At 47.1% G+C, this 21,052-nt stretch overlaps 1 protein-coding gene across 1 annotated transcript in view; it reads left to right on the top strand.

The window, feature by feature from the left end:
• NLRP1 (NLR family pyrin domain containing 1) overlaps positions 1–21,052 on the top strand; it is a gene marked incomplete at both ends in the record, with an annotated part of 166,897 nt that overhangs the window by 135,220 nt on the left and 10,625 nt on the right. The window contains 6 exon segments of the mRNA XM_079725570.1: positions 13,681–13,874; positions 13,877–14,066; positions 15,524–15,694; positions 18,800–18,970; positions 19,548–19,635; positions 19,639–19,718. Of these exon segments, the coding sequence (XP_079581696.1) occupies positions 13,681–13,874; positions 13,877–14,066; positions 15,524–15,694; positions 18,800–18,970; positions 19,548–19,635; positions 19,639–19,718 (894 nt within the window).

The raw sequence follows: 21,052 nt of genomic DNA, 5'->3' as shown, positions 1-21,052 counted from the left end.
GGTTTGCCGGCAGCTTTAGCACATGTGAGTGGCATGGTATGGTTTTTAGCCAATGGTCCTCTGTTTCCTCGACTCTAAAATGGGCGAACCCAAGTACTTTTGAGGATTAATTGAAATACATAAAACACTTAGTCCGATTCTCGGCTGGTAGTCATAAGCCCCCACATGTTTACGATGGTGAAGCTTCAAACTCCTCTCCGTGAGGGTCTCCCTATTCAGATGCTCCATCTCCCACTACTGTCACCTTTGGCGCACCTGCTCTCTCCATGGGGCAGCGTCGCTGAGCATTTCAGAGCATGAACCTAGGGCCCCACAACCTGCCTCCCAGTCCTGCCCCTCCTCTCGCTTTGTGAATATGAACGTGGTACCTAATCCTCTGACTGTCGTTGTCCCATGTATAGAATGGGGGTAATAGCAGACCTACCACTTCGGTACTGTCGTGGGGACTGAGACGAGGGCTGTAAAGGCTCAGCACAGCACCTGGCACACGGGACTCTCTCCCTCAGCGCTAGGTGTTATTACTCTGCCAGACGCTGCCAGGCAGGAGGGCTGGAGTAGAAAGTGGCCGCTGTCCCCAGGAACTCACCATCTAAGCCTCTGTGCTGTCAGGAGGCGTCTTCATCCAGGCTCACTCTGCCCAGCACGGAAGTGACTTGATGCTACAGATCTCTGCAATTCAGCACTCCTTACTCCACTCCTCTCCTCCTCTCTCACTGCCAATTCCTGGTTCCCTCAGGCCTGGGAGCCAGAGAGAATTAGGCTTAAATCTACACTTACTCACTGTGGGACCTTGGGCAAGTTGCTCAACCTTTCTGAGCCTGTTTTCTCACCTGCATCTGTAAGGATTAAATGAGACAATGCATACAACATGCCTAGTCCAGAGCCGGGCACTGATTAAAAGTTAAACAGATAGTAAGGTCCCTTGAGCCTTATTTGCAGTCCTAAATGCTAACCCTTTGCTCCCTGCCTAATGGGCTTAACTAACCCTTCTCTCCAAATTTCCTCCAATATGTCCAATTTAGCTCCTGCTGTATTGAAATCAAACTATCCTACATCCTGCGCTGTCTCTAGAACCACCTGTTCCTTTTGCATGCTTTGTAGAAATAAATCGTGGCTCTTTCCCAACATCAGGTCCCCTCGCTGTGGTATATTGTTGCATTTATGGCTCCACACTTGCTCACTCCTTCTTGTATCCACCCCACTGAGTGTTCTTCCCCCCACCTGATCCTGAACTCAACATGTGACTTGTTCCGGTTAATGGTATAATTGCAAAAGTGAGGCAAGAGGACACTTGAAAAGTGTTTGTGCCCTGAGGCTTCTCCTCTCTTTCTGCTCTTAGAACCCCGAGATACTTGATCTCTCAATGCCTCAGTTTTCTAATCTCTAAAATGGGGGCAGGGGTAGTAATGAGTAGGTGTCATAAGGATTAGAGAATGTTTGAATAGCGCCCCTGGACATAGTCATCTTTAGTTCAAAATTGTGCTAAAAAGGCTTTATGTCCTTTGTCATCCTTTTCTGTGGGTTGCTGGTTTCGTTTATACCATGTGAGCATTTCAGTGGTGTAAAGTAGGGACCTAGCTTACTTTTGGATGAACAACTTTATCATGGACAAAGTTAGTTGGATACGTCTTTAATCCAGTAGTTATGGGTAAATTCAGTGCTGGTTAAAGTTGAGTAAACAGGTCTTCTTACGCTGTCAGTGAGAATATAATTGGCAACATATCTTGGCAAAAATTTGTAAATATGTAATCAATTTTTAAATCTATCTATATAAATATAAATATATATAGCCTAAAATCCTGTGATCCCAACTCTAGAAAACGTGTATCTTACAAAAGCACAGTGTTATAACATTGTTTATAAAAACAAAGAAAAAGTGGAAATGATTAAATGTCTGTCCATATCTGAATGAATAAATTATAGTACCTCCATACAAATAAAATTCTACACCACCATTTTTAAAAGTGCCATATGTACAGACTTGGAACGAAATCTACAACATATTGTAAAGTGAAAAGGGAAGTTGCAGCACAATATGTATAGTGTTAATACTCATTTTGGATTTTAAAAGCTATATATAATAAAAAATAGCTAATGATTTATTGAATACGAATTCTTTGCCAGGCACTTATCTAAATATTTAATCCTTACAACAACCTGATGAGATGAGTACTATTATACCATTTTTCAGAAAAAGAAGCTGAGGCATCAGGAAGTTAAGTAATTTTCCCAGGGCTGTGAAGTTAGTAAGAGGTGGAGCCCAGGGTCCAGCCTGGCCATCTGATCCCTGAGAGGCACCTTCAACCACTACTCAATGTGTCATAAGCATAAAAAAAGGTCTCGAACTGGGAGGAGGAGGAGGGGCCTTTCTCCACCTGTTTTATCCACTTTTGTGTTGTTTGGATTTGTTACAATGAGCATGTAATTGAAAAATAAAAAATTTTATAAAAGCGCGCAACCATGTGGAATCCTTGCCCGGGATGGGAGCCAAGAGGGGATGGATGGAGGGAACCACAGACACTTTTCTCAGGCTGGGTTGAGCTCTAACGTGACTTTAAGGGACCTCCATGGTGGCCCAGGGGTTAAGAGTCTGCGCTCCCACTGCAGGGGGCACAGATTCAATCCCTGGTCAGAGAACTAAGATCCTGCATGCCGCGTGGCAAAAAAAAAAAAAAAAAAAAAAATTTTAAACAAACAAAAAAAACCCTGACTTTACTTGGACTTTATTTTTTTTTAACATCTTTATTGGAGTATAATTGCTTTACAATGGTGTGTTAGTTTCTGCTGTATAACAAAGTGAATCAGCTATACGTATACATATATCTCCATATCCCCTCTTGCGTCTCCCTCCCACCCTCCCTATTCCACCCCTCTAGGGGGTCACAAAACACCGAGCTGATCTCCCAGTGCTATGCGGCTGCTTCCCACTAGCTATCTATTTTACGTTTGGTAGTGTATATGTGTCCACGCCACTCTCTCACTTTGTCCCAGCTTCCCCTTCCCCCTCACCATATATACACCTTCCTCATCAGCAAGGACGGATACAGGTTTGGAGGGACGATCTTAAGCATAAGACAATCTGAGTTCAATCCAACTAAGTGGACTTTGCCAAGCATCTTTACCTCTCTGAGCCTCCACTTCTCACCTGCAAAGTACTGACTACTACCACCTTTACAGGCTTCCTGGGAGGGCCAGAGAGAGAGTAAGAGGGGGTTGCCGGGACCGCTTCGTCCCACGCTCCCTGCAGCTGTGGCTCCTGGGAACCTGGCATAACGTCAGTTATGACAAAGTCTTTTGGCTGACATCATCTGGGAAGGTTTTATTGTCCCATGGTTCCACATGCAACTCTCGGGTTCAGACTCAATTCAGAGAGAAAGAGTTTCACAACAATATGATGAATTCAAAAGCCCAATGACTGCCCCAGTCTCCCCCTAATTTCAAGTCCCCGCCCATTCCAAAGAACAAAAGAAACAGGAAGAGAGATTTCTGTTCCCATCTTGCCCAAGGATCTGGTCTCAGCCCTTGGTTTTCCAAGTCTCATGTTTGGAAGAAGTAATTTATCTCAGGGTTCTCCCAGTGGGTCTAGGAACCACGAGGACAATCTGATTATGGAAAGAATAAATCCTCCACACTTAGGTCCTGCCTTTAGAAACACAGACTAGGGGCTGCATTAGTGAATGGGGGGCTGGGAGGTGGTCTGGCCCCTTTGAAGTCTCTGCTTCAGCTTTACTTTGGTATAACTTTAATATTAGTCCTTCAAATATTCCTCATTATTACCTGCTTGGATTGGATTATCCAGATAATTGTTCTGGTTTCCACCACCCCACCCCCAGCCCCTAACTGCATACTGACCTCAGAGCGAGAGTGTTCTCCATTTTGAAGGTCCTTGCAAAGTCTGCATGATGCTCTGTAATCTCCCAAGCAGCTTCGTTTATCACCATTGTGCATTCCTACAGATTCTCAGTTTAATGACACCCTTTCTGAAGCAGCAGTGATGGTGCCAAATGGCACTTGCATTTCCAGGAAAGCAGCCAAACTCATTAAGTTAATAAAGGAATAGAGCTGTATACAGTTGCCTCCTTCACATCCATTCCCGAAAAACCCGCACTCTCACAACTCATCAGCAGCTATTAAACCTTCGCCTCCACCTGCAAAGCACTCACCCCACTGAGTCACAGAGGGTCAGACCCGCGTCGGCTGTGGAGGAAAGAGCACCCTGTGCACGAGATTGGATGCCCATCTCAGAGCCTGGCCAGCCCTGACATTTCTCTCACTTCTGCCCCATTGGAGTCCCATGGATCCTGGTCAGAGGCGGGACCAGACCTAACTACCTGCTAGACTAGAGTCTCAGATGAACCATCACAAGCACCCGTGCAGTCTCCCCGCCTCAGTCTGAACTTCTGCAGTCAGGGTCATCTCTCTAAACCACAAATCTGAGTGTATCACCCTTCTGCTATATTCCTTTCTCAGCTCCCCATTGCTCACAGGAGAACAGTCCCCAAACTCCTAGAGTAGCATCAGGCTTTTCAAGACACACTCCACCATCACTCACCTCTTCACGTCACAGGATCCCCATCACCACTCTCCCACGTACCTCTCTACTCCACACTCCAGTTCCCAAAACTGGCCCTGTTCTCTCACTCACTTCAGGCCTTTGAGTACTGCCCTCCGGATGCCCTCAACACCCTTCCACACCTTCACTGCTTCCTCTTGTCCTGGATAACTGAAACTCATCCTTCAAGACTCCACCCAGAAGTCCCTTCCTCCTGGAAGCTTTCCCTGACCTCCCAAGTTGGCCTTGGTGGATGCCTGGGTCGTTCTTCAAACTCCCGTAGCAATGGGCACACCATGCATGAGAATACTTACCACAAGGAATCATGACTGTCTTTTTTATCACCTGTCTCCACAACTAGAGCGTGAGTGAGGAACTATGTCACTTTCACCTCTGCGTTCCCACAAACCTGGCCCATGGAGGTCCCCAAAGTTTCTATCTTATAGCATATGGTCATCTGTGTTGAGTTCCTGTCTTTCCTGGCATGCTCTCTCCACAATGACCCTTGCAGAAATGTCCTTCTCTTTTCTGGTCTCCAGATCTCTTTTCCTCACCCTCTCTGTGCTCTTCCTCTTTTCCCATCTCCTTGCCCAATAAGAGTCATGTTGACTTAAACTGAAGCTTTCAATATTTGCGTTTCTCCACTCCAAGGGAAGCTTGTACCTGGTCCCATCCACTTCCTTCAAGTGTCCCATCTAACTCCTCTCCAGCCTCCCTCTTCTCATCTCAATCCACACATCTTGAACTCCACCAGAAGTTGGAAGAGTCTCTTCACCTCCTGCCATCCCGCAAAGGAGTGTGGGAACCACCCATGGGGTCAGCCCTGGGGCCACCCAGCCCAGGTCCTGGCTCCAGTGGGGTCCCCTGAGATACGTTATCACTGTTCCACAGTGAGGATGGCCACATGACAGACTGATTCCCATTAATAATCCTACACAGATCAATGGTTGAGTTCAGCCAGCCCTCTCAGGAAGGATTTTATATATCCTATCAACACCAGCTCTTGACATAATGAATTCCACAAGTTGACTACCCTCTGAATGTATTTCAAACAGTTTTCTTCTAAGTGTCGAGGCACAGAAGGAAGTTAGCTTCCTGAAAGTAGTGGCTACGTGTGGGTTGTGGTCTTGCACCAGCACCCCTACCTTGTCCTTCCAGGATCTAAGATCCTCCTTCAAAGGAACCAAAAGGCATGGAAAAATTGGTTCAGCCAAGGATCAGATCTCCAAAATCACCCAAAGGGAATCATAAGGCATATGATGACAGGGCGCTACTCTGGCTCTTATATTGACCTCTAATGGCTGTCTTGCAGGAACACTGTGGTCAAGGCAAGTGACCCCTATGAGTAGAAGCAAGGACAGAGGCTAGTCCGGGAACCCCAGGGCTGAAGCTTCAGCTAGTCTCAGCAAGACTGAAATGGACAGTCAAGAAAACTGAAACCATTCTAGTATTTCAAACACAGGGAATTTAATACAGATGATGGGCCACAATGGGGATGAAAAAGCTAGAAAGCCAAACAGGAATGATGAAGCAACCCAAAAATTAACAACAGCGGGAGGCCAGCGTCCTTCAAGGACTGCGGGACACAGGGAGATGATGGTGTTACCAAAACCCAGAAGCCAGGACCATCCAGCCCGAGCTAGGACCACAGCAGAGGCTGCCCAGCAGGAAGTGAGACCACGGAGGGAGGTATGACCAGCAGGGATCTGGAACAGCCATGCAGATTCAGCCATGGCCAGAAATGCCCTCCTCTGCCCGCAGCAGAGAGAAGGGGAAATGCCCTGAATTCTCCCTTCCCTCCAGGCTCCAATCTCCTGCCAAAAAGAGAAGGCAGTGCCAAGGGGCCTGAAAAACAGCTGCAGGAGAAGGGCAGGCATGGATCTGAAAGCAAGAGACAATGACCAGTCCAGGCACCAAGGGACAGACACAGCCCAGTAGTTCATGTACCACCCCCTCTGTTCTCAGAGTTTCATTGCTTTCAGTTGTGTCCCTTCTCAACTTCTGTCTGCCCTTCTAGACTGAAAAGGCTGTCCCGACAAGGCAGTCTCTGTGTCCATCCTGTGGGCTCAATTAATTTTACAATTCTCCAGATACTTATTATGCACCAAATATGTGCCAAGCACTCTGCAGGGCAGTGAGAGGAACGGAATACAGAAATAAATAAGGTACAATTCTTGTGCTCAAGGAGCTCATGGTCTGAAGGAGGGGAGACAGACAAGAGCACAGCCCTCTATAATAGAAAATGATTTATGTGAGGCCTAAGAAGAAACTGTGCTTGGGACAATGGAAGAAGCCTTCCAAGAAGAAGTGACATCTGAACTGGTCCTTAGATGAGAATTTCATCAACTAGGAGAAAGGCATCTCAGGTGGATGAAGAGTCTGACCAAAGGTACCAAGTGGAGGATGGAACATGGTGGCTTGAGGGACAGTGACAAGATGAGGCTGGAGTGGGGAGCGCACGGGGAGAGGATACAGGTAAGACCTGAAGTGTGGACAGAGGTCAGAGGATCTGGAACGCCACACAGCAACGGGGAGCGATCAGAGGGGTTTATCCAGGGGTGTGGCATGAATAGGTTTGTGCTCTAGAAGGATCTCTCTGGCTGCCTATGTGGAGGATGGGTTGGAAGCGGTGAGATCGGAGGCAGGGAGTAGAGTTTTGAGACTTGATTATCACAGGAATCCAGAGAAGAAATGATGAGGAACAGAGGGGATGGAGAGAAAGGGCAGATGCAGGCCATGGCTCAGGGGCAGGTTAATGCGGAGGATGATGGAGAGAGGCAGGTCACCTGACACAGAGCCTTTCAATGCGCCTCTGCAGTTTCAGCATTTTCCCAAGGCTGTGCAGGGACCAGAGTCTTGAGAGTGGGTGCCCCAGAGTTTGGAGAGAGAGAGAGGGGCCCGCCTTTGATGCCCAGTTCCCTGCCTGGTGGGGCCTGACCTTGGGGACCCTTTTTGCTGCTGATGCACTTTGGGCACTGACATCAGAACTCCCTGCATCATACCAGAGCTTACAGGGTTTGAGCCATTTTCCTCTGAGATAGTACAAAGCAAGAAGGAAGAACCCAGAACCAGCTCCTTTAGTTAGTCCAGATGTGGGTAAACAAATACAAATAAGAAATTGATGGAAATAGGGATTCTTTCTCTTCTACCCCTCAGAGAGTATTAATTGAGCCATTCCAGGGGGCTGAGCTTAGAGCCAGGTCTACATTTTCCATCCCTTCTGCACAGTCTTGCACAATTAGAAATCATGCATCTTTTACCGAGCACGTACTTTGTACCTGGAATTGTGCAGAATACTGTTAGAAATTGACCAAACACACTCCCTGCCAAATGAATTCACACGGTAAGCCCTTCACAGTCTGGCCCCAACTTGCTTCTCCAGCACCACCTCTTGCCACTTTCCCACCACACACCCTTCACTGTAGTGACATGGGAGGGACTGGAATTCAGAACTTAAAACTCCATAGAAATAGAGTCACAGACGTAGAAAACAAACTTACGGTTACCGGGAATAAGGCGGAGAGGGATAAATTGGGAGATTGGTATTGACATATACACACTACTATATATAAAATAGATAATTAATAAGGACCTACTGTAGAGCACAGGGAACTCTACTTAATATTCTGTAATGGCCTATATGGGAAAAGAATCAAAAAAAGAGTGGATATATGTATATGTATAACTGATTCAATTTGCTGTACACCTGAAACTAATACAACATTGTAAATCAACTATACTCCAATAAAAATTTAAAACAAAAACAAAATTTTAAGATGAAAAAATAATAAAAAAAAACATAACCTCAATAGATACAGATGAGGACTGAGGCGTTTAACGCATTTGGCTTCACGCAGAGAGAACCACTCTTCTGGACCAAACTCAGCAGGATCCCCGGTGGCGACAAGAGGCACAGTAATACTGTCAAGGGAGTACATAATTCAACAAATATGTGTTAGCCACAGGTCTTGCGCAAGTTTTTTGGCAAAACCCTGAGGAAAAAGGCAAGAGGTAAAGGACCAATTTGCTAAAGGAAGCCAAGTACTGGTAAAGCCCCAAGAAGCCAGGCACTGGCTTACTATTCATTCATTCCTCTGTTCAACAAATATATATTGAGCCTCTAGTACATTCAACTAATTCACTGTATTAGGTGCTGGAAGTATGGCTGTGTACAAGATAGACATAATCTCTGCCCTTGAAAAAGTTACAGTCCAAGGAGTAGACAGGCAAAATAAAAGGTCAGTGGCTTCTCCCTATAGGTCTTTTACCCCTAGAGTGATAGACCTCCCTAGTCTGGGAGAAACTCTGCAGATCAAAAGGCCTTGGTCTGACTGCTCCAGGCCATGCCCCCTTGAGAAAGTGCACCCACCTCATCTGCCCAGGATTCACTGGACAGCGGGGCCCTTCCCTGTGATCTGACCAACAGTGATCAGAGTAGGAGCCCAGGAGATCCAGAAAGGTCTCCCTGTCTTGGTACCACAGCCTCTTAAACTGCTGTAATGCTTTCTCTCATGGCTCTAAGTCCTGTACAGTCTTATTTCTGTTGAACTATCACCACCTGATGGCCAAGGAAAATTTTGTTAAGAAAAGAGAGCCTTGAGTAATGGAGTTTAATGACAAGTTGACATAGCAGATTTGTAGTTTTCTAAGGAGGCTTAGCGAGGCTGTCACAAGGGGCCTCATCAATTCTCTACGCTTAGCCCCAGATGGCAGAGGATTTGGCCTGTTCTTAAAGGCTCCTAGAAGGAAATTCCACACTTACCTCCCATAACTTGTTCCTGCACTTAGCACCTCTCACCGGGCAGAAGTCCTACCCCAGAGCTCATCCCAGATCCTCCTGCCCCAGTTAAAGCCCCTTTGCTTTGATTGACATCCATGGAGCTGGACACATACACTCAGAGGTCATCATCTAACCTCTGTACTTCCCAGCTCAAAGCCTCGAGGGGGAGGCAGGAAGTGACAGTCCACTTAATGTAATGGACACAGGTGTGTTCTGAGAGGCTGAAGTCTCCCCCAGTGGTGAGGACCAGAATAAGCTCAAGATGCACAGCTAACCCGCATCCCAACTGCCTTTTAGAAGCAGCCTTGGGAGTGATGAGCCAATAAGCTTGTTGGAGGTGAATACACTCACCCGTCACCTTTCAACGCATTGGAGGCAGCAGGTGGCACAGGGACGAGGACGTGGATTTTGGAGTCTCTCAGGTCTGGTCTCATCTGCAAAATAAGGACAATGATCCCCATCTTAGAAAATTGCTGGGAAGATGAAGTGACCTGGCTCCGCAAAGTGCCTGGCGTGAAGCGGATCCCACTCAATAAATACTGTCATTGGCCCCGCTCCCCACTCCCAGGACAGTCGTTAAAAACCTCAATTCAACCACTTTATGTACTCACAGGCCATCTTGTTCTGGAAGGACTCGTTGTACAAATTTATACCCATATAGAGATATAAAGTAAAATAGAATTGCATGAAGTTGCTACATATACCAAGCAAAGTTAAAATGAGGACAGGGAGGAGATAAAATGAAATGAAAAGTGAAGGTGGTACATGAAGCATGTGCTTTAACATTATATTTTGTATATGTTTTTAAGAGATGGACCAAATGCTTGACTTAAAAACTTCCCGGAGGACAAACCAAAGAGGCACTATGGCCAGTTGCTAGATGAAGAGCTTGAAAGAGAAAAATAAGTGAGTTCCCAAGAAAAGCACATTTCTGAACCAAAATTTTTAAATATGTATTCCCTTCAATCCAGAAATTTCTTTTCTAGCAATCTATCCCTTAGAGGTACTCACATGGGTGCACAAAAACATACATGTGTACAAAGCAAAATGCAAATGAAAACGAGCTAAATTTCCATCACATTGGACTGATTAAATCAATTATTCCAAACCAACTATGAAACAGAAAAAGAATGACAGATCCATATGTCCTAACATGGAAGGAACTGCAAAATAGTTTAAGAGAAAAAGAATCAACTTGCAAACAAATTATGTCTATATATATAGTTTGTAGAGAAGTGTACCTTCACTCATGTCAAGATGCTAACGCTGGTTACCCCTGGGGAGTAGATAGGATGATGGGGAAAGTTACAGGGACATTTTTACTTTTTAACTCTACATATTTCCACACTTTGTTTTTGTAATCCTAATAGTTTAACTTAAAGAAAAAGAGGGAAATGTCATTTTTGAAGTTACAGGTAATTAGATATCAGTATTATATCAATGTTAAATTTCCTGAATTTGATCATCATACTATGGTTATATAAGAAAATGTCCTTTGCTTATTCTTAGCAGATACTTGCTGAAGTCGTTTGAGGTAAAAGGCTATGACATCTGCAACTTATTCATAAATAATCAGTTAAAAATAATTTAAAAATAAAATAATAGTAAGTGTACAGAGAGAGTTAGAAAGCCAATATGGCATAAAGTTAATCATTAGGGGAATCTAGCTAAAGGTTATAGGGGATTTCACTGCACTACTCTTGCAATTTTTCTGTAAGTTTGAAATGTTTTCAAAGTAAAAAGTGTCCCTAGAAAGTTATGCATGGTTTCTTCCTTCTGGGGTGGAGACTTTGATGTGCCTTGCCTGGGTTCTATGAGGATCCCATTGTGGATTCTTTTACATGTGTAAGACAGGCACGAATCATCACCCTTGGCTGAGCCTTAAATACAGTTAAGTCAAATGAGGTTACTCAGATTGAGAGAGTGTGTTCTTTGTAAATGATGTAAGTAGACTGTGTCCTTTGAAGAACTATGCCTGCAGGTTACCTTAGAGAAGTGGGTTGGATTTTTTTCCTAAATCTAAATCTGTAATAAGAATAGTTTGTACCTATAGAGTATTGTTGGATCTTTGAAGATGGCAATGGGGGTGTACAGTAAGTGCCCCACATACGAATGAGTTCAGTTCCAAGAGCGTGTTTGTAAATCCAATTTGTTTGTGAGCGTGTTTGTAAGTCCAATTTGTTTGTAAGTCCAACAAAGTTAGCCTAGGTTTCCAACTAACACAATCAGCTATATAGCACTGTACTGTAATAGGTTTATAATACTTTTCACACAAATAATACATAAAAAACAAACACAAAAAATGAAGAAAACATTTTTAATCTTACAGTACAGTACCTTGAAAAGGACAGTAGTACAGTACGACAGCTGGCATTACAGGGGCTGGCATCGAGTGAACAGGCAAGAAGAGTTACTGACTGGAGGAGGGAGAGGAGGTGGGAGATGGTAGAGCTGAAGGATCGTCAGCAATGGAGATGGAGGGCAAGCTGCACAACCACTTGTAGAGGATGCACGCACGTGACAATATACGCCAGACACATGAACTAATTTACGTGACTGGACATTCAAATGCACGTTCGATCTTTGAAAGTTCGCAACTTGAATGTTCATATGTAGGGGACTTACTGTATGTATTCTTGTCAAAGTTCACGGGAAATTAAAAGCAGACCATGGTAGGATGGACACCAAGTCCTGATATTTTCTTCACTTCACATTGAGGGAAAGATTAGAAGAAGGAAGGTCAGGAGGGAAACTTGATGGACTAGATTATATTTTTTAACAAATGATTTTAGTGATTGGTGTTCAGTGCACAGTTTTATCTAAGCCTGTAATACTCAGACTTTGGGGAAATGAATTGTCAGACTGTTGGGATGGCCTTATTGGACCAAGCACACATCTGAAGGGAAGAGGATTTCCATATCAATCATCCTGGAAGGAGGTTAATCCTGGGGCCTGTGTTGGGAGGGGAGTGGACTTAGGGAGGGAGGGGGGAATTTGATCTCTTTCTGTGGGTCTGAAGCCAGATTGACCTGGTATGGAGGTAACTGGAGAATTTGAGTGTGGAGAAGAGTCTGCCAGTGTCAGATGGAGACCAGCCGGAGCTACAAAGTCTGCCAGCTGGGAAAGGGGCACCAAAGGCAGCCCTAACCTGCAGGTTCTGGGAACAATATCAGCAGCTGTCACTGTAAGTGACCCACTGCTGAAGTTACTTTCCTTTATCCTGATCCTTCAGGAGAGTCTTGCTCAATGTCATATCTTCCAATCTTGGTCTTGGCTGTGCCAGGGAGAATTGGGGAGGGCCTGTCCCACATTTCAAGAGAGGCCAGGAAAAGAGTAGGGTCCCCAGAATTGGTGGATCAGAGAAGACACCTGGGCCCAGCATCTCAGGGGAACAGAGACAGCATCTCAGACCACAGAAGCAACACAGGGTAGTAAGACGGGAGGTCAGGAAGGAAACTGAGGGCCAATTTCACAATCCCCGTGGGGCAACGCCTGGAACACTCTCAGACATAGCTGGGAGCTAGGAAATTTTAGGGAGGCCAATTTCCAGAAGTTATCTGGGTTTGGGTTCAAGTCATAATAATTTGAATATAAAAAAGAAACATCGGGCTTCCCTGGTGGCGCAGTGGTTGAGAGTCCGCCTGCTTATGCAGGGGACACAGGTTCGTGCCCCGGTCTGGGAAGATCCCACATGCCGCGGAGTGGCTGGGCCCGTGAGCCATGGCCGCTGAGCCTGCGCGTCCGGAGCCTGTGCTCCGCAACGGGAGAGGCCACGGCAGTGAGAGGCCCGCGTACCGCAAAAAAAAAAAAAAAAAAAAAAGAAAGAAAAAAAAAGAAACATCACTTTACTCTAGTGGGCTGTAAGACATATCATTACCCTCACATGTTAAGTTTTAATAGAAACTAGCATTATTTTAATAAAGTGGGGTTTTTAACGTGCTCCTAAAAGGCCCTGAAGCATCAGGAAGGAGCAAAGACCCAAAGCAGCAGAAAAAGATAACTGAAAATTCAGACCTCAGAGGGAGAGCACCTCCGGGTCCTCTTGTTAACCAAACAGGACAGTGTCTCAATGCACAGAAGGTATTTGAGTGCCATCTAATGGCCAGAGTGAGCAGCTGCTTAGAAAGATAAAGAGGAAATATCAATAGATAAGCATTGCATACATGCAGTTTTGTTTTGTTTTTGTTTTTTGCGGTATGCGGGCCTCTCACTTCTGTGGCCTCTCCCGTTGCGGAGCACAGGTTCCGGACGCGCAGGCTCAGTGGCCATGGCTCACGGGCCCAGCCGCTCCGTGGCACGTGGGATCTTCCCGGACCGGGGCACGAACCCGTGTCCCCTGCATCGGCAGGTGGACTCTCAACCACTGCACCACCAGGGAAGCCCTATTTGGCCTTTTGAGTGAGCAGGAGACGAGAGAGATGGAGAATGTTTTCCACTGCAAGCTGTCTCGAGAGAGAAAATGGGAATTGCTGTGGTGGGCTGAATTGGAAGTCCAGCGTGAGTGTTCCTCCCTGCAGCCATACTCTCTGCAGTTGCTTCACTGTACGAGATTCAAGATGAGGAGTTCCTGACACAAGCGATGGCCCATTTCCAGGGAACGAGGATGTGCGTCCAAACCGGCATGGAGCTCCTCGGGTTCACTCTCTGCGCTAGATTCTGCTGCCAGGTGAAGAGGCTTCAGCTGATTGAGGGCGGACAGCAGGCACAAGCATGGAGGCCCCCCGGTGCGGTGCTGTGAGTACTCCCACCCTCTCTTCTCTCCAGCTCCTATGTTGGTTCCTCTGTCTTGGGCACTGGGGGCACTCTAAGCTTGGCCCCAGGGGCTAAAGGGTCAAGGTCACCAGTGAAGTCTGACTGCCAGAACTGACCACCATTCCCTGTCTGCCTAAGATCCTCCGCCGCAGCGTCCATCCAGGTGACACGCCCTGCCTGCTTCTGGGTGGGCCTGCTGTGGCCTTGCCTTGTCCTGCTGCCCCTCATCCTGCCTCTGCGATGGCCACTGTATTCTCCACCTCCCATGCTGACCTGAGTTCCCCTCCACACAGCCCACCCGCCTTTCTTTCTCTCTCGACATGATTCTGTCCAAGCAACTACTCTCTCAGCTGCTTCAGGCACTCCCTTTGATGACTGTTGACAATGACATTGGCCCCGAGATCTCCTCCATCACCTCGGAATGTGTGTGTCTCAGAGGCAGTCTCCATTTTTCCCTGCAAAACTGACTTGCTTGTTTGTGTCGATAATGCACTTTGGCCCCAGGCACTTAGCCTGAACTCCACCACCTGCGTGTGATGGCGTAGCTTTCTCTAACCACCCTCCAACCCCAGCAAGATCGTTAACTTCCCCATCCAGGTTCCCCCACCTCAGCTGCAGTATTGATCAGTTAGTACTTTCATGATTTATTCCATGAATATTTATTAGGCACTGATTGAACGCCAGGTCCTACAGGTCACAGATTAACAAGCACAATCCCTGCCCTTCAAGAGCTCAAAATTTGGAGTCGAAGACATACGTCCAACCAATAGAGTGTGATGCCCACAGGAATAGAGGACAAGGCATGATAGTGGCAGGAGGAAAGGAGTAATCACACACAAGTGAACCAGAAAAGAAAGAGTCAGAGGAAGAAATGTTGGATTTGGGCTTTTGATTTTCAGACTTTTAACGGTTTTTGCTTTCTCACAGCAAAACCCATGTTCATTGTAGAAAAATAAGGATATGTAGATAAGCAAAAGATGGAAATTAATATCAACCAGAATGCCATCACACAGCAACAGCCATCATTAATCACTGAAGTATATCTTCTAGTCTTTTTTTCTATGCACATTTTTATGGCGAAACTGAGCCACACTGTACATTTTATTTTATAGTCAGATGCCCCTCTCCCCCACCACCCTGGGCTGGGTGCCTCTCCTCTTTGTGGCTCGTCCATCTACAGCCCTTGCCATACTATTCTGAAGTGTTCATTTTGTGTGTCTGCTTCTGCCTCAGTCTGGAAGTTCCTGGAGGGCAGAGGGAGCTGTTTTCCATCTTTTTTATCTGCAGTACTCAGGGACAGTCAGGGAGACTGGTCAGCCCTGGGGACAGCACTGCCCACTGTGGCCTGGCACTCAGAGAGGCAGACCCCCACTGTGCTGTGTACCTCGGACCCCACACACACAGGTCATGTCTCTCCTGTCCCTCTCTCCTTCCCTCAGGTTGAGCTGGGTCCCGGTCACAGATGCCTGCTGGCAGGTTCTCTTCTCTGTTCTCCAGGTCACTGGAAGCCTGAAGGAGCTGGACTTGGGTGGAAACTTCTGGAGCCACTCTGCTGTACAGAGTCTTTGTGAGGCCCTGAGATGCCCTAGGTGCCACCTAGAGACCCTGTGGTGAGTCTGGCCTGGGCTCTGTTCTGAAACAGGGATGGACAGGAGATCTAAGATGGAGGCTCAGTCCAGGATGGGGGATTTAGTCCTTGTATTCAACAAACATTCATTGAGCCCCTTTCTGGCCATCCATTGTGCCAGGTGCCAGGACTACTGTGATAAACAAACACAAACAGGATTCTTTTATCACAGAGCTTGCAAAAGACTGACATTAATCAAGGAACCACACTAACAAATGTGTAATTACAGGGCCAGATAAGGGCCTCCAGTGGAAAATTTCCTTAAGGAAAGTGTGCTTGAAGGAGATCTGAAGAATTAGCAGATTGACCTAAGGAAAGCAGGAGGGAAGAAAGTTCCAGGCAGAAGGAATAGCATGTACAAAGGCCCTGTGGCAGGAAGGAAGATGGGAAGTCAAGGAATTGAAAGCAGGCCAGTGTGGCTAGAGGGTAGAGAGCAAAGGGGCAAGATGAGGCTACAGAGATCAACAGAGCCAGACCATGCAAGATGTCATGGACCCTGTTGGAATTGGGAGTCCTATTACAATGGGATTTTTAAGCAGAAGTTTAACCAGATCAGTACATTTTCAACATAGAAACAGACTGCAATCTGAAAGATAGATTGAAGGAGAGCAAAAAAGTAGAGGTTGAGAAACCATTTGTAGGAAAATTTCAGTAGTTCCTGTAAAGATGGTGAGAGCTTGGACTAAGGAAAATTACAATCGTTTCTGTAAGAGATGATGACAGCTTGGACTATGGTGTTGGTCATGGAGGTGGAAAGAAGTGAATGGATTCCACAGATCTATAAAAGTAAAAGCAACCAAACTCAGTAATGGGTTGGATTTATGGAGAAAGGGAGATGGAGACATCAAGGATGATCGTAGGCTTCTGGGCAGAGGAACTCATGGGACAGTGGCACCTTCCCTAAGACGGGAAATACTGGAAGAGGAGCAGTGGGGTGTCATGAGTGTGATTTTATGCATATTTATTTAAAGTTCCTTTGAGGTATCCAAGTGGAGCTATCAAACAGGTATCAAGTAAAGCTCTATACAAAAATAAGACTGCCCCATAAAACAAATCTTGAAAAATTTAAAAGGATTGATATCATACAAATTATATTCTCTGAACATAGTAGAATGAAGTTAGAAATCAACAGCAGGGAATTCCCTGGTGGTCCAGTGGTTAGGACTCGGCACTTTCACTGCCACAGCCTGTGTTCAATCCCTGGTTGGGGAAATAAGATCCTGCAAGCCACTCGGCTAGCCCAAAAAAAAAAAAAAAATCAACACAGAAGGAAATTTGGGAAATTCACAAATACCCCAAAATAAACAACATACTCCTAAATAAACAATGGGTCAAAGAATAAACCACAAGGGAAATTAGAAAATACTCTGAGATGAATAAAATAAAAAACACAACAGACAAAAATTTATTTGATGAGGCTGAAGCAGTGCTTTTTAGAGGGAAATTTATAGCTATCAAGCTATATATTGATATATCAAGTTATATATAGCTTTATCAATATAGCTATATTTTTTTAAAAAGGTGATATCTTGTGCTTTTAAAACTACAATGAGAAATCACCTTACACCTGTTAAAATGGCTATTATCAAAAAGGCAAGAAATAACAAGTGCTGGAGAGGGTGTGGAGAGAAGGGAACCCCCATAACACTGTTGGTGGGAATGTAAATTGCAGCCACTATGGAAAATGGAATGGAGATTTCTCAAAAAATTAAGAATAGTACTATCACGTGACCCAGCTATCCCACTTCTGGGTATTTACCTGAAGAATATTTTACTTGGGTTGGGCATCTCAGTGAACTCCTACTCATCATTCAAGGCACTCCTCATACATCTTCACCTCCTTCCCTTGTCGAAATTAATCACTCACTTCCTCTGCCTTCACCTGCACCTGACTTGCCCCTTTGGGCATTATTTCATTCATTCACTCACCACCTACTTATTCAGTGCCTACTATGTGCCAGACACTGCTGTAGGCACTTGGGTACGGGTAGTAATGAAAATGGGCAAAACTCCTTCCTCAGGGAGCCTACATTATGGAGGGGGTGGGGACAAAAATTCAAAAGAATAAGTAAAATATGTTGTATATGATAAGAGCTATAGAGAAAAGTAAAGCAAAAAGGAGGAGAGGGTTGGGGCTGGGTGTGCAATTTTATTTTATTTTACTTATTTATTTTTAACAGTGACTGGTTTGGGTTTTCTTTTAATTTTTTATTTATTTATTTATTTTTGGCTGCACTGGGTCTTCGTTGCTGCACGCAGGCTTTCTCTAGTTGTGGCTAGCAGGGGCTACTCTTCGTTGCGGTGCGCGGGCTTCTCACTGCGGTGGCTTCTCCTGTTGCAGAGCACGGGCTCTAGGCACTTGGGCTTCAGTAGTTGTGGCACGCGGGCTCAGTAGCTGTGGCTCGCGGGCTCTAGAACACAGGCTCAGTAGTTGTGGCACACAGGCTTAGTTTCTCTGTGGCATGTGGGATCTTCTCGGACCAGGGATCAAACCCATGTCCCCTGCACTGGCAGGTGGATTCTTAACCACTGAGCCACCAGGGAAGTCCCTGGGTGTGCAATTTTAAATAGGGAGGGTGGTGAGGCAAGATTCCACCAAGGTGACTTTTGAGCAAAGACCTGAAGCAGGTGAGGGAACAAGCCATGAGATACCAGGTACAAAGCTTGTTCCAGGCAGAAGAAACAGCAGGTGCAAAGAACTTGAGGTGGGACCATGCCTGGAGTGTTTAAGGAACAGCGAGGCCCGTGAAGATGCAGCTAAAAGTGATGTGAGATGAGGACAGAGATGACAAGGAGCCAGATCTCCAGTGTCTCACAGGCAGGGACCAGGACCTTGAATTCACCTCTGATGACCTGGGAAAACACGGGAGGGTTTTGATCAAAAGAGATCCGAAAACTGACTGTTATTTGTTTCTACGTCTATCCCCCAGTGCCTGTGCATTTCTGGGGGCCTGGGGGCTGGGGGGTCTTACTGACCTCCGCCTGGCCCACAGGGCTGGCCCCGAGTAGACGCTCAACGGGTGCTTGTGGGTGTTTGTGGAATCAACAGGTAACTAAACTCAAGGCCACGGGCATGTGTCTCCCATAGGTTGGCCGGCTGCGACCTCACAGCTGAAGGCTGCAAGGACCTTGCCTCTGGGCTGAGTGCCAGCCAAACCCTGGTGGAACTAGAATTGAGCTTCAACATGCTCCTGGACACTGGAGCTGAGCACCTTTGCCAGGGCCTGAGACAGCCAAGCTGCAAGCTGTGGCGACTGTTGTAATTGCTCCTCGTTGGCACCACTTTGTGGGATGGGCACGGGGAGGTAGAGGGAGCTGCCCTACCACCATGGGGCAGAGAGAAGGTGGAAGTTCACAGGGGCCACGAGAGCTTCCCGCTGAAGCCCTCACAATCCTCCTCGACTTTTGTTCTTATATCAGAAGCTCGCTCTCCTTTCATCCTGTATTGTAGATGCCCTTAATGTTGAAACCCACCAAAGCATCCTATGTCAGGTAACTCTGGGCAATTGGCAGGGCTGATGCAGCTAAGAATGAGATCCAGGCGTACCAGTGGAACACTGGGTAAATTAATCATATAAGGTTGATAGGGTGAGTGGGCAGGATTCCCGGGAATCACACAGGAGTGAAAAAGGGAGTTCGCCTGTATCCTGAGTGGCTCCTTGGCTGCAAGAGGAAAATTTAAATCTCCCAGGTTCCTGCAAGCCCATCAGGTCTTTATCTCCCTTTAACGTCACCCCAGAACCCCCAAAGGGCCATGGGTACTAGAAAGGGAAACCAGATCCCAGGTACCCCGAGGAGAGGGCCTGACTGAGGGCCCATATGTGTCTCCCCTGCAGGCTGGTCAGCTGCGGCCTCACGTCCGGCTGCTGCCAGGACCTGGCCTCCGTGCTCGGGTCCAGCCCCAGCCTGACCGAGCTAGACCTGTAGCAGAACAACCTGGATGACCTCGGCATGAGGCTGCTCTGTGAAGGGCTCAGACAGCCTACCTGCCAACTCACACTACTGTGGTGAGGCCCTGTGGGTCCCTTCCGGTCAGAGGGCAGGGAATGGGGGTGAGGGTAGCAAGGGATGCAAGTGCTGTGGAATGGGACAGGGGAAGGGAAAGGGAAAGATAAATGCATGGCCAGCCTGGGTTCCTTGCCAGCTCTGCCACTTACTTAGGCCGTGTGACTCGGGCGGCTCTTCATCTGAGACTTGATTTCTTTATGTGTCTGATGGGACTGTCATGTCCACTTCATAGACTATAATGGAACAAGATACACATAAACGCTAGGACAGGGCTCAGACAGAAACGGGCTCAGAGCACCAGAGACCTGCATGGCTGAAGAGCAGCGAGCGTCCAGCCCTCATTTCCACCCTGCAGGCCCCGAGGGTGATGCTCTGCTCTGAGCACCACTCCCCACGCTGCCTCCCAGCCACTTCCTCTCTCCTTCACCTCCCGACAAGCCCACTGGCTGTGCCCGGCTGAACCCTTCCCTGCAGCTCCCGGCTGAGGCCCTGTCACACACTCAGAGAGCTGACAGGCTGCAGACCCTCCACATCCCACCCCCTCTGGTCCTACCCTCGAGCTCTAGTGGGCCTTCAGAGGGGTCTGCAGAGCCTGGGCCCTGGCCGTCCTCAGCCAGGCCTCCCTCGTGGGCTCTCAGGCTGAAGGAGTCGTCAGGGCAAGAGAGCAGGGGAAACAGTCTGCAGGTCTCCCAAAGTTGATTCCAGCCATACACACCAGGGGAGTACCAGGCCATTCCCCACCAAGGATTTCTGGCTCCATGATGCAAGCCTCTCCAGACCTTGGCCTTTGCGGGCAGAGCTGGATTCATGGCCCAGCTCACCCGTTACTGGTCTGGGTTGCCTCAGAGCAGCCCACTCTCGGTCGTCCTGCGAAGGTTTCTGCTTCCTTCCTCTCAGAGCCCCAGGACCGACTGGGAGGGATAACCATCTACGTGGGGGGCTCCATCCCCTCCCTAGGGGACACTAGCTCTGATAGCAGCAATGAGTGAAGTGTGCAGCGCCCTTTACAGTGTGCAGGGTCTTTACCCCTGCCTTGTCCATGGGCTCACAACAGGCAGACCAGGTCCACCTGTGTTAGAGGTGAGGCCACAGAGGCCCAGCAAGGGCAACAGCTGTCCCTGATCTGACAGAAAACCCAGAACACAAGGCCTATGAGAATGGAAACCGGGCACTCTCTTCCCAGCAAAACTTCTAGCCTCTGGGCAGGAAACCCCAGGACCTACCCCTGGGTGGTAATTTTGAGGCCACGGAGAATGAGTGTTCTGTGGTGGATGCTGTGAGGCGCTGCCCAGATGCCCTCCGGGAATGAAGATGTAACCCCGAGTCACTGGGA

This window comes from Hyperoodon ampullatus, assembly GCF_949752795.1.
Source record: "Hyperoodon ampullatus genome assembly, chromosome: 19".
In the NCBI taxonomy this organism is placed as follows: domain Eukaryota; kingdom Metazoa; phylum Chordata; class Mammalia; order Artiodactyla; family Ziphiidae; genus Hyperoodon; species Hyperoodon ampullatus.
Note: the sequence above shows the minus strand (reverse complement) of the source record. Positions and strands in the feature narration are given on the sequence as shown.